The following is a 13,145-nucleotide window of genomic DNA, read 5'->3' as shown; positions in this document are numbered from 1 at the left end:
AGAGCAATCTCCTCACTGGTGCTTTGGGATTTGTCTTTTGTTCCCTTGGCATGTGTTGCATTGGCCACACTTCGCTTGAATTATTTTTCACTGCTACTGTGCACTATAGTCAACTAATTGATGCCCTCCTGAACATTACTGGGGGCTGAAAAGCTTCATCTTGAAATTATTTTAAAAAGTAATTTATTGGCAAACACAAGAGTAGTATAAAGTTGTATAAATAGAGCTTAACGCCATGCACAGCAGTAATCCCATTGCAATAAGCATGTCAGGCTACTGACAAATGGTGCCTTTTGAATCTTTCCCAGTAAAAAATTAGACAATTCTAGCCTGAAACATAGACACAGGGCACCATGACTTTTGAAGTCTTAGCAGCTGTGAGGAAGAAGATCTAGATAAAGACAATCTCTTGGCGGGGCTGGAACCTGGTACTGAATCATGATAGGTCTATGATGCTGGGACAGAGTCCATTACTATGTCACTGCTCTTTGTCCAAAGAGCAGGTGAGTTTTTGTAGATTTGTGACCTCCCAAATCTCTCATCCTCCATCCATTTCACTGAACAAATGTAGGTTTGATATACAGCACCTGATTCCCAGGTTCCTGTAGCTGAGTAGTCAAGTTATTTAGCAACACAGCAGTCTCCTCAGCTTTCCTGAAGGCCTCAGAGGAGAAAGGAAGAGCTCCAGTGCAGTCTGGGCCACCACACTTCCTTAGTCCATGACTGTCCTGGCACAAAGCTCCCCCACAGGCTGCTGTGACACATGGCTGGTCTCCTGGAACACCACAGATCTGCAATAGGGAAGATGCTTATGTCAGGACTCCTCTGAGGGCCTGAGACACACTCCTGAGGGAAGGAAGGTGTTTGACATCATCTGAACATTGAATATAGGATAGGATATTTGTAAAGCATCTGGTATTTGTAAAGTTGGGTATCACTGCCAGTTACAGGTCCCTCTCCCCTAGTTTGAAGGATGCAACAGCAGCCCATAGCTCTGAGCATCCTCACAGGAGCCATTTGTTAGGCTCCATGTGTTGCACTAAGACCCTTGCTTCACTCTTCTTCAGCAAAAGGGCTGAAAACATTCCCTAGCTATATCCAGCCCATGGGTCAATGGCTTCTTCTAAAGGATCCAGGTAACCTCTAACAGAACAAGGTGCCATCTCTAGTCCTCCATGTATTTTGACACAGATATGGAATCTGTAGTTTTACGTGGATGATTTCTTTCAGATCTGTCATGAATTGGCACTGTCAGGTATTTACTGCTGCCCTGCAGAAGAATAGAAATCACCTTCCTTCCCAGAGGTAACACAAAGGATATGTCCCCATCCACTCCAGGATAAAGTCACTCTGGTTAGTTTAACTTACTCATGGAGGTTTGCCTTCATCTTCCTGAAATTACTTTGATGACCTCTTGAGACTAGAGAGTGCTTAAACAGTTCCTTGTGCTGGGAGCAATGGCTTCCAGAGGGTTGGAAATAACTACAGCTGAGAAGTGTAGTTGTTTTTGATCTGATTGGCTGTGGCAAGGAAGTGCCATTTTCCAATGCATGCATGTAAAATGCTTAAAAATGCATGTAAGCACTCTTTTAATATGAAACTTACTAACAATATCAAAAAAGGGATTTTTTGGTTTTGGGGGTTATTTAGCTTTCGTTCAAAATCCACAGCACCTACCTTTTCATTTAAGTTTTGGATGTCAGGGCTTTTGATCATTCTGAGCTGTTGTAGCACCATGCTTGTGTTTAAGACTTGATGGTCGAACATAGTGAGTGTGTCGCTCCTGGTGTACTCTGAGTGTCTTACAATAGGGGTTGTCCCCCTGGTCATCTGTTCTGCCAGCAGTGATACTTCAGAGTGTTTCCTAATGTTGCTGATGGCCTCTGTACCAACAGAAATAGGGTTGAGTACCAACTGCATTTGGTTGCATTCAGTTTGTGCATTTACTTAAATTCTGGACAATTGCTGAGTGACAGGTGATTCACTGGGTTTGATTTGGGAAGCAGGGAGGAGCAGGAACTGTCTTTTCCTCAGCCAAGCTTTTTAATCCCTTACTTATCCAGTTTCCAAATAGAAATAGTTATCAATGCTCATAAAACCCGCTAAACTAGATGAAAATATGGTGGATCCTATGTCATCCACAGGATGCCAAGGTGTTGAGAAGGCAACAGAATAGACAGAAGTATGAAGGACATCCCATTATTGACACTTACTGCTACTGATCTGCATTCATCTGTAGCTCAGCCATTGCTGCCATTGTTGATTGGATAAAAGCTCCTGATATTTATTATGTTTTAGGCAGGAAAACTCTTTCTGCTAGTGTTCATGAAATGATCTGCTGCCTGATTGTGAGTCAGGAAAGCAACTGTCCTTTCTGTTCAGCATAGCACCCAAGAGTTAAGTGGCCTGCTGGAGTGAGACCAAAATTTAAATTACAAATGGGACTATATGAGGGCTTTTTTGTCTCTGGAAAATCCAATTTCAGGACTGATGAATTAAAAAAAAAGCACTTCTGTGATAGGCTATTAGGCCAGGCTAAAAATGCTTTCCAGCAAGAGTCATGTTTGGTTAGTGAAAGCTTTTCCTTAAGTAGGCTCAAAAGGGTTGGAGAATATTACATTTTTTGCAGATTAATAGCCTGAGAAAAGGATTCAGGCTCTTTGCAACACACATAATTTAAAGCTGTTACTGCTGCTGTCGAGGTTTCCCAGATCTCTGGAGAGCCAAGATTTGTGCCCACATTCCTAGGCAGAAATATGTCCAGAGCCAGAATTGATGTGTTAGCAGTGAAAAAGCATTAGAGGTGTCTGATTAACACCTCTCTTTGTTCCAGATAACTGACTCAGTTACTAGTTGAAGTCAAAGACAAGACACTCAAGTCCTGTGTGCTTTGATTCAGGCTCTAAAGTCCCTGACTGTGCTTTGATTGAAGCTGAACAATGTTTAGTTATCATGTGGAATCAGGGCTATTTATTTATCTTGTAATTCTTGGAAACAATATACAGTTTAAAGTCAGCTCTTAATACAAAATACCTTGCAAGAGACTGCTATAACTCCTCATCTAAGCCAGAGACTTTTTCTGTGCAACAATTCCATTGCAGGAATATTTCACAGTGGTTCAGCTCTCCATTAAGTGGCCTAAATGCATTTTCCATGTTTGTTTTTTGATGCAGCTGTAGAGAGTCCAAGTTCCTTTATATTAAACACAGTGTCTTAGCACAGGCTTGATTTACAACCTAGGAAGCTTTTCTCACTGCATTACTGCATCTCAGTGGCTGCAAAGCCAGGGGCCAGTGCTGGAAAGCCATCATTTAATGAGATCTCATAGACTGCAAACATTCTTTTAAGAGCACTTGCATCTTGGCTTTTTCCAGTGGTTTTAATTTATCATTAGATATTGATGTTTCCAGGTCATCTAGCTGAATGTATGCTTGGCAGGAAGACTCCAACTCTTGATCCTCTGCACAGAGATATAGGCAAGAGCTCATTCTCTGTGTGTGCCTAGGGCACAAGTGCCAGATGTGCCCCAGATGGTGTATCTACCCCAGCAAAAAGGAGAGGAAAAAGCAGACAGAGCCATATATAGGATATGCTGCTGGTCTGAAATGGACTGAGAAGCCAGTCTCTCCCTGGGTATCAGAAAAGCTGTTTATCTTGAGGGAAGTGTTACTTTTGTGCTATTATATGCTTGGTAGCAGAACCAATGAATATTTGTGGCCTTGATAGGAAATTAATCTTAAATTCAAGGTCTTCCCCTCCCCACACTCCCATGTGCTTTTTATAGGGCTGTTTATCTGTCTCCAGAGGCCAAAAGATGAAGTGGGTTTGGAATGTGACCAGAGAGCACCATGGATGCTTCAACTTTGTGTCCACTGACCTCCCTGGGATTTATTGTTTCTTTGCCTTTTTGCCTTTCTGTCTGTGCAGGCTCAGTGGAATTGAGAAGTGGAGCCTGGGAGAGCTGTGCTGGCTGCTTGCAGAGGGACCTGAGCCAAGGAACTGCCCCAGGGGGCTGCCAAGTACAACAGGGCACAGGAACCCTAAATCTTAGTTAATCCCTCTTTTCCCCTCTCCCATTTGCCCCACTTTGCATTTTGTTGACTTTTCCTTCTTTTTTTTTTTCCTTTGGTTAAAAAAAAAAACCAAAAAAAAAAAAACCAAAAAACCACAACAACTTGTCTGGGCCAAGTTTCTCTTGCCTGAATGAAACAGAGGAACTGTAAGTGGGAGAGCATTGCTTGTAGCTTGTGATTTTTGTGGTGAGCACCCTATCTTCTGGGGGTTCATATTTTGGTAGCCATAGCTTTGGAGAAGAGTCTGCTGACCATCTCCTGCCATTGTGGATGATGTAGCTTCTGTTCAAGATCCCTGCCTGATACATCCCCATTTTTCTCCAGAAACCAGTGTAGGACATCATCACTACAGCTATTAGCAGCTGATGGAGACTATACTTAGCTCAAGCACAGGTGGTGTAATTCTTTCAAAAATGCCAAGGAACTCAGTTCTGCTTTCACATTTTTTGATGATGGAGAGCTACTTCTGTCCCACATAAAGTCAAGTATTTTCCCATAGGAACCCTAAGAAGCTGCACTATGACAGTATGCTTTAATTAAATAAACTGTTCCTGTACAAGAGATTCTTTAAGCAAAAAGAGATTCTATGAGCAAACATAGAGATTCTATGAGCAGAAGGAGTCAAACACAGTGGGGGAATCCTTTGCTGTTCTACTGCATGTGAGTCTGTACTGTGAAACTGGGTTTCTTTTACATCCTTATGTAAGCATTTGGATTTATGAGACTTCTGACTGATGTGACCCTGGCACATGCATCTGAAATTTGGGATGCTAGAAATCACAGCATTTTAAGATAAAAGGGAATTTGGAAAGTCAGTAGAAAATGTTAATGTCAACATTTTTGTGCTACCATAGCAAGCTAAAATCTAGGGATCTTTGAAATATTGTATGGTTCAATGATGAGAAAGCATTCCAGTATTTCAGGGAAAATGTAAACCCATTTTAATTCATTGCTGACTTACCTTTGAAGTTCAAGTACTGAAAACTTTGATGCAGATGTATTTTTTGTTGTAGAAGTTCAAACACTAGGTTGGCTTCTTCTACAATATCTTCTATGCTCTTGTTAAGGTCAGGAAACTCAAAGGGCAAACAGGGAGCCATCTGTGCAACTTTTTGTCTGAAAGGGATAAGATAATTATGCAGAAGTCAGACTAGATTGTTCTTAAACTAGAACTGAGTTACACAACATTTTAGAGGGCAAGAGATACATTTATAAATAAGCAAAACCATTTTATTATATGGCTTATTTAGAAAACCCTTAGTATGAAGTGGAAAATTCCAGCATTTAAGTATATGTCTGTATGGGTTAGGCATATATTAAGGATTATTTTGTTCATAGATGTATTGAAAACAGTGGCTTAGTAGATCAGTGTCTGTGTGCTGATCAGAAATGGGACTTGATATGTAGGGATGGCTGGTGGAGTCTGGGGGAAGATAGTTTCTCAGCTAAGGGACTTTTGCAGGAGCAACCTAACCCTTACTGAAGGTAGCCCTGAAAATCCCTGATGACTGAAAAGGCCTCCAGTGAAAGGACAGGATGTCTCAAAACGCGTTCAGTTTCAGAAATGGCATCTTCAAAGGCTTTGAAGCGCATGTCACAGCTGGGCATTCGTCCTCCTTTATCTTCCAGCTTTGCTGCAAACCTCATTAACCCCTGCACACTCCGAGCAAGAGCAGCAATTTCAGTGTCCCACTGATCAAAACAAAGATGACACTGAGTGCAGGAGGGAAAGTCCTTCTGAAAGCCGCGGCTGCACTGGTCGCAGAGCCGGCCGGTGACACCAGCACGGCAGTTACATGCGCCGGTGGCTTTGTCACACGTGGGCTGCCGGGTCCCCTCCAGGTTACACTCACATGCTGCAAGAAAGGAACAGCAGGTTACATCCAGTTGTTCCTTTTCTGTGGGATTAATGCATGAAAAAGGCGCTTTCAAGATCATAAAAGCAAACCAGTGTTTGAGTTAGAGCAAGGTGGACTGCACAGTAGTGGCTCTTCTTCATCTCTGACTTCCATCTTAACCATTGAAATAAAAATATAGATAAATAATATGAACAATTGTCCATCTCATACACACAAACATATGAAAGGCTGTTTCTCTACATGTATGCCCTGTCTCCCCTGTGAATATAAAAGGTAAACAATTATGTTGAGGCAGTTCCTAATCCAGTTGTCCCACATAATAATACTCACAAACACAATGCATCTGGGGATTGCCGAAGTAGTTTTCCTCACATTCAGTACAGAATCTTCCACTGTAGCCTGGCTTACATGGACACTGGCCTGTAAGCTGTAAAGACAGATAGGGTTAAATAACTTCCAGCAGAGCCTAGGGCTGGATATACATTATTTCAGCTCTACAAGAGCTGCAGCAACACTGCTTGCCCACAGCCTTTGAATACCATGGTTTGCACAGTATTGGCCCAGCTTTCCTATCTTCCTCCTGAAGGTCCTGAAAACAAAATGCACTCTGAGAAATGGCTTTACTTTAGTAATGTCAGAGATTTTGTATGATCCAGTCTACTGATGCTATTTGCATCCTCTGGCAATGATCTGAGAGGATTCTTTTCCTTTGCAAAACAGTATTATTTTTTTATTTTTTGTTATATCTAAGAACTCATTTTAACATTCAACTTAAATGACACAATATATCAATTGTAATTGAAAACCTTGAGGGTATATTATGCACATTGCCCTAGAATAAATATTTTGTAATTCAGCTATTAAATTTATCTCCAGGAAATTACAACTTTGATAACCACTAGTAGTTCTTTGAAGTCAATAACTAAATTTGCTATAAAAAATAATAAATCTACTGAATAAACTGGAACAAACAGAGAGCATATTGAAAGAAAAATGTGCAAACACATCAGGAAGATTTTAGGATAAGCTCCTGGTGCTCTGAAGTCAATGGCAAAATTACTGTTGACTCCATGGGACCACAATTTCACCTCTCTATTCTGAAATGCTGTTTAATTTTTTCTACATTCTAGCCCTAAAATGTGCACAGGAATTAAAGATGAGAAAAGGTACTCTAGTAGTATAGATAGATGAGGCTTTATTAATGTAATGGCCACAGCTGCTACTTTATGAAAATAAACATGTAAAAAATACTCATCAGAGTATCAGGGTCCAAGTTTGGATTTCCTTCTTCCCTATATGCATTTTAAGAGGCAGCATTTTCCTGTGACATCTTTTTATAACGTATTTCTTAGATCCACTTGACAAAGAAACAATCCGCAAAGAGAAATTGCTGACCAAAATGCAAAGCCACATTATCAGAACAATACTTTTAATTGATAATGACTCACAGTGTGATTGCACCAACTACAAGCTTCCAAAGAATTTTTTGTTTGCAGGGAATATGACAAAAAGAAATCTTCATTTATAAGAGGGTCCCCACTTTGCCATGTCAAAATACCTGGAAAACAGTAATTTTCTTACTTGGTTGCACTGGTTGCTTTGGGAGTTTTTTGGATCACAGTCACAGGTCTGACATCCTTTTCCACTAGCCAGGTCCCAGTAGCCAGAGGCACACTGGTCACACGTGGCACCCAGCACATTGGGCAGGCAAGGACAAGCTCCTGTGGCTGGGTCACACAGGCAGGCTGCATCCCCCCCTGGGCACATGGCAGAGCGAACCCCTGCCAGATTGCACGTGCAGACTGGAAAAAGAAGGACAATTACTACTGCAGACAGTAATATAAACAGCTGATGGACAATCAGAGTTAGATATAAAGCCCACACTGGAGGTTTACTTTTAGTAACCTTTTAGTGACCTTGAACATACACATCTCATACACATTGCCAGTCTTTCTGTAATAACTTATATATGGCTTTGAGAAAACTTACTGTGAATATACAACACTTTTAATACAGGCACAGAAAATGAAGGCTCAGTGAATTTTGAATCTTATTAGAATGCAATGTTAAGTATGTTGGGTAAGTTGATTTACAGTAGGCATTATCCAGTGTGGGAATCCTTAGTAAGCCAAGTAAGATAAGAAGCCTTCCTTGTGAGGAGCCAAAAGTTCTTGCTTAACAATTTCTAACAGACATCTTCCAAGAATGAATGAGGGATGGGCTTGGACTGTATTTTAGAGATTCACAAAAAAATAGTTTCTTAACTATACTTATAGTTATCTTGGCCATAAAAATTAAATCATCAATCAGGCACATCTGTGAAAATGAGTTTAGAGAAAAATTGGGAAGAAGCTTGTGCCTTGCTTTTCCTTACACTCCTACTCTCCTGTTCAAAGTGCTGAGTTACTGACGTGTCCTCATGGAATCTATTAAATTGCCTGAATGCTCTCACTCCAGCCATTTAATGAAAACAACTGGTAAGGCAGGAAGTTCAGCAAGAGATCATCTGGTTAGCTGAGCTCTAACTGAGCTTAGCTGACGTCAGCCAGCAGCATGGATAAACAATTATCACTGATTCCTTTACTTTTGATTCCTTCCTGAATAAGCTGAATGTACATTTATTTTTCTAACAGAGAGTACTGCTTTCATTTCACAAATGCGTATTTCCTAGGAATGATATTCATTATGAGATTTAGCAAGACTTGGATGACAAAGAATTTCATAGATGCCATGTTAAGTTATTTGTATCATTGAAATATTTATATATAGTAAATAGAGAAATATATTTGTGATTCTTATATTTTGCTCTATTTATCTACTTTAGTTTTGTCCTCGCTCCAAGGTCTAGCCTTTCCTTGTAGCCTATTTAAAAAAAAAAATGTTATTGGTAGTAAAGCACAGTTGCAGTGCTGTTACTTACTTTGACAGCTTTGATTGAGGGCTGAGCCAAAATAACCTGGTTTGCAGAACTGGCAGTTTGCTCCATGGGTGTTGTGTAAACACTTGGTGCATTCCCCAGTGACCCTGTTACAGGACTCTGGGTCTGTCAAATTAATGTTGTTATTACAGGGACATGGTGCACAGTCAAGCCCAGGGCTGCTGAGGTTTTTGTAGAACCCACTAGGACATTTGTCACACTGTTTGCCTGTCAGAGAAAGGTAAGAATATTGATGGCTGTTAGGAATTCAAGTGAAACATGTAATTTCTAGTAAAATTATTAAAAGATTCAGACTGTCTGTTCAAATGCATATTTCAATGGAAAATATTCACCTGAGACCATTGCCCTTTAATTCTCTGAACAGTTTAAATTATATCTTCCCCACTGAAATCTGATGAAAAGACACCCTCCTCATCCCAAGTTGTTTATACCAAGGAAGTCCTTTCAGTAAGAGCAATTAAGTGCCCTATCATACATACAACACTCCAAACACCTTTTTGCATCAAAGTCCATTCAATGGCAGTAGTCAGGGTTAGACATATTTGCAGGGTTTTCCTTGGCCCTTCAGTCCAACAGCAGCATTGGAGCGTAAGGGGGTACCCAGGAGTTCTGATGAACTCTGATGCTCTGTCCTTGCTTGCTGGCATTACAACTAGTACTGCATTTCATCTCAATACCTGCCCTGATTTGAGTGCTACCTCTGCGTCTCAGAAACCATTCTGGGCAGACTGGTGTTCTGAAACCACATCCACTGGTTCATCCTCAGCCAAGGACTTTCTCCCTTCACTGTGCTCCTCAGGACCCAGAGCCTTTCTCAATCTCTGACAAAGTGAGACCACTGCTACAAAGGTGAGCAAGAGTCTTGCTGGAAAGGAGCAGGAGCCATAAAATCCAAAACTGAGGAGTGCAGTGATTTGTGAGGACAGAAGTCCCCTGAGTGAACACCAACATGAGTAATTTTGACCCTACTGCAATTACTCAAGCAAAACCATTCTTGACTTATAAAGGAACCTTGCCTAAGTAAAGATGACAGCATTGGTTTAATTTTCAGCAGTGATTCCCATTAAGTTTTACTTCCACCAGACGAGCTCTTTCTAATGCCCAAGGAAAGGGAAATATCTTCAGCTTTCCCTTCAGGAATTCAACCTAAGTCAACAAGAACTTAGGAAATGAGGAATCAGTTTGTTGCAAAAAGATCTGCATTTTAGACAGCTGAGAGTAGAAACCCATTTACTAAAGTGACCATTTGAACCATGAAGCAGTCACTTTAAGGCTTAATGTCAAAGAGTTTCCTCTATATGGAGAAAGACTTTCTCTGATTAGGAAATCTTATCAGCTCTTTTTGCTGCCCTAATCATTCCCATTTGGGCTTGCAATGGGTAACAAGGAACTGCAGTTCTCCCTGCCTCTCCCCACCAGATTAATGTAATGCCTCGGGAAAGGAGGAGATTTCCAGAGAGTGACATCAGAATAATTAATTACTTCACTGTATCTGCATAGGTGAATCCTTTTTTAAAACACTAACTACACAATTCCCATTCTTCCTAGTCAGAACTTAGGCACATCATTTCAGTAAATTTCAATAGTAACTCTTCTTAGATGTTTTATTAGTATTATCTCATTGCTATTTCTGAACACATGACAGGTGGAGGATGATAATTTTTTTTTCTCTTATATTAATTTAAGTAGTATCAAAACCAGTCCTCATTTTGCTTCATACCTGAATATCCCTCGAGACAATTACAGACAAGCTGTGCAGATTGGGAGTCCTGGTAACAGGAATGTGCAAAATACCTATTGCTTGTAGGTGGCCCTGGGCACATGCATGGGTGGCAGGGTTCTCCATCCAGAGGGTTTCCATAATAGCCATCCATGCACCTGCCAAAGCAGTCAACACAAAGCAGGACAAATTGTCAAGTGCTTCATGCAGGTGAATCAATTTACATGTATATATTGAAATTAGTATTCCAGATCATTGTAATGCTATCTCTATCAATTGGTAGAGATATATCAAACTTCAAACATGTTCTAAAATGGAAAATCAGAGCTGTATTCTCAAAATCTGAAGCAAAAAGAATAATACATATGTTTTCCTTTCAAGAAATGTTTGTGAAGACTTTCACCTACTCTGGAACAATTTTAATCTGATCAATTATGATATGGCATATCACATGTACTATGCATAGGCAGCTAAAAGTTGCCATATAAAAATTCTGTATATTTACCTATCAGCACATATATTAATCTATCTCCATCTAGACACACACACAGCAGTAAAAAGTGCTGGCACAGAAAAAAAAGCAATGATTCCTCAAGAGTACTCAGAGAATACTGCATATTTTAGATGCAACATAGGTGTTGAGCCATGGTCTGCTTGACACGTTCTGCAAACTTGGGGTAATGGCTCTTTCAAGGTGCTGGTGTCTGTGCTGTTACCCGAACTGGTGGGGGTTTTCGGGGCTCCCTGGGGGCTCAATCACCCTGCACACCCCTGCTGCCTCCACATCCCAGCCTCCCACAGTCCTGCAGCTGTAGCAACAGCAACACAGAGGCCTCTGGAGCATCCTCAGCCTTTGATCTGTTTTACTATGACACATGGGAGCGCAGCTCTCCATATATATACAGGCAAGGCTAAAAAACTTGGCTATCTGATTATCCTCCCCCTGGGGTCTGGAGATCCTGCAAAGCCATAGCGCAAAAAGTGCTTCAGTCTCCCATTTTTAATCTGTTTGCCATCTACAAGTAGAACAACCAAAGACTGTATTGTCTAAAAGCACTGAGGAGAAGCTCAACAGGTTTCATGAGGAAAACCTCTTAAAAATTAATGACAAAGTACAGTTCAGCCAAAACCAAACTAAAAAAATCTTAATTTTGATGTCCATGTTGAACTGTGATACTGCTGCCAGTGTACAAAATAAAAAAGAGGAGCAGTGCTCTGAATGGAGCTGGAAGGTGTGGGAAAAGTAATTTGCTGGTGACACAGAACTGATATGACCAGCAAAGAGGGCACATTTACTTAAAATCCTTGAAGATAATTACAGCTATTAAAATGAATATTCAACACAATATTTACCTCTTGGCTAGCCTCATGCTGAATTTTAAATTTGAAAGCTGGCAATTTGGAACCTGGCAGGAGTAATTTTATCCCACAGTGCTTTGTGTGTGTCTCCAAGTACATGGTGCCATGGCATCCATGTCTCAAACGCCTTCTTGCAGGTAGCCCGCTGCAATGCTGGGTGCATGCCCTGCCTGCTGTCCACCCACAGGCATTGCATGCATGTTCCCACATGCAATAGGTAATAGTAATGAAACAGGAACCTGACATTCAGCAGCCAGGCCCAGTTTCATGTTGACATGTCAATGACCTGTTAAGGTCATTGATGCATTTGTAGGCCCCCAGCTGCACAGGTATTTTGGAGACCAGCAGTGTCTGGTGGAGCTCTGCAGCACTGCCCACGAACTGACCTCTCACAGCGGCTCCCAGCAGTAAACCCGCGGCAGTTGAGGCACTCTCCAGTCAGAGGGTCGCACAGCTCCGCGTGGCCATTGCAAGGGCAGGGACGGCAGTGGGGAAACCCAAAGTACCCAGCCAGGCAGCGGCTGCAGCGCTGGCCACTCACCTCCCGGCGGCAGGAGCACTGCCCCGTCACCTGGTCACACAGCGTGCTCAGCGAGCCTTGTGGGTGGCACTCGCACGCTGGAAAACACCAAAAGGAAAGCTGTGTCCTTAAAGCACTCCTGCTAACCCATCTCATCCCTCACGCTGCTCAAAGGCAGCAGGGATGGAAAATTTGTTTCTCATGGGAACATTGTTTATATTGCTTGACACATAATCTGGGATTCAAAGCCCTAAAAAATTGGGGTATTGCTAGTGGTACTGGTAGTGGTGCTGGCTGCAAGGCACTCACCGTAGCAGCCGTGGAAGCCAAAGCCATAGCTGCCTGCAGAGCAGGTGTCACAGCAGCGTCCCACGACGTTGGCTTTGCAATGACACTGGCCCCCCAGTTTACTACAGCTGGCATTCAGCGACCCCTGGGGATTGCACTTGCATGCTGGGAAGGGGAAAGAAAATCAAAACAAGTTTGTTTGTCAACGAATTCTACTACTCTCATCAGCTTCAGGTTTCACATTTTAAAATAGGCAGGAAAGAGCTTGATTATTCTTCTCAGGGATTTGCTAACCTGACAATGGCCATAATTTAGATCATTTGATGGTGTAGCATCAATGGTGATGGTATACCAGGCACCAGCACAAATCTTGGTGTTGCAGTTGCCA

At 41.7% G+C, this 13,145-nt stretch overlaps 1 protein-coding gene across 1 annotated transcript in view; it reads right to left on the bottom strand.

Moving 5' to 3' along the window:
* The window catches only part of LAMB4 (laminin subunit beta 4), a 40,111-nt gene that overhangs the window by 7,246 nt on the left and 19,720 nt on the right, over positions 1–13,145 (bottom strand). The window contains exons 19-28 of the mRNA XM_077783139.1: positions 12,779–12,922; positions 12,336–12,567; positions 10,591–10,748; positions 8,853–9,077; positions 7,514–7,734; positions 6,263–6,359; positions 5,554–5,929; positions 5,035–5,189; positions 1,678–1,883; positions 588–791 (exon numbers count right to left, since the gene is read on the bottom strand). Of these exons, the coding sequence (XP_077639265.1) occupies positions 588–791; positions 1,678–1,883; positions 5,035–5,189; positions 5,554–5,929; positions 6,263–6,359; positions 7,514–7,734; positions 8,853–9,077; positions 10,591–10,748; positions 12,336–12,567; positions 12,779–12,922 (2,018 nt within the window). The remainder of the gene's footprint in view (positions 1–587; positions 792–1,677; positions 1,884–5,034; positions 5,190–5,553; positions 5,930–6,262; positions 6,360–7,513; positions 7,735–8,852; positions 9,078–10,590; positions 10,749–12,335; positions 12,568–12,778; positions 12,923–13,145) is intronic.

The sequence above is a fragment of the Lonchura striata genome, chromosome 5 (assembly GCF_046129695.1).
Source record: "Lonchura striata isolate bLonStr1 chromosome 5, bLonStr1.mat, whole genome shotgun sequence".
In the NCBI taxonomy this organism is placed as follows: Eukaryota; Metazoa; Chordata; class Aves; order Passeriformes; family Estrildidae; genus Lonchura; species Lonchura striata.
Note: the sequence above shows the minus strand (reverse complement) of the source record. Positions and strands in the feature narration are given on the sequence as shown.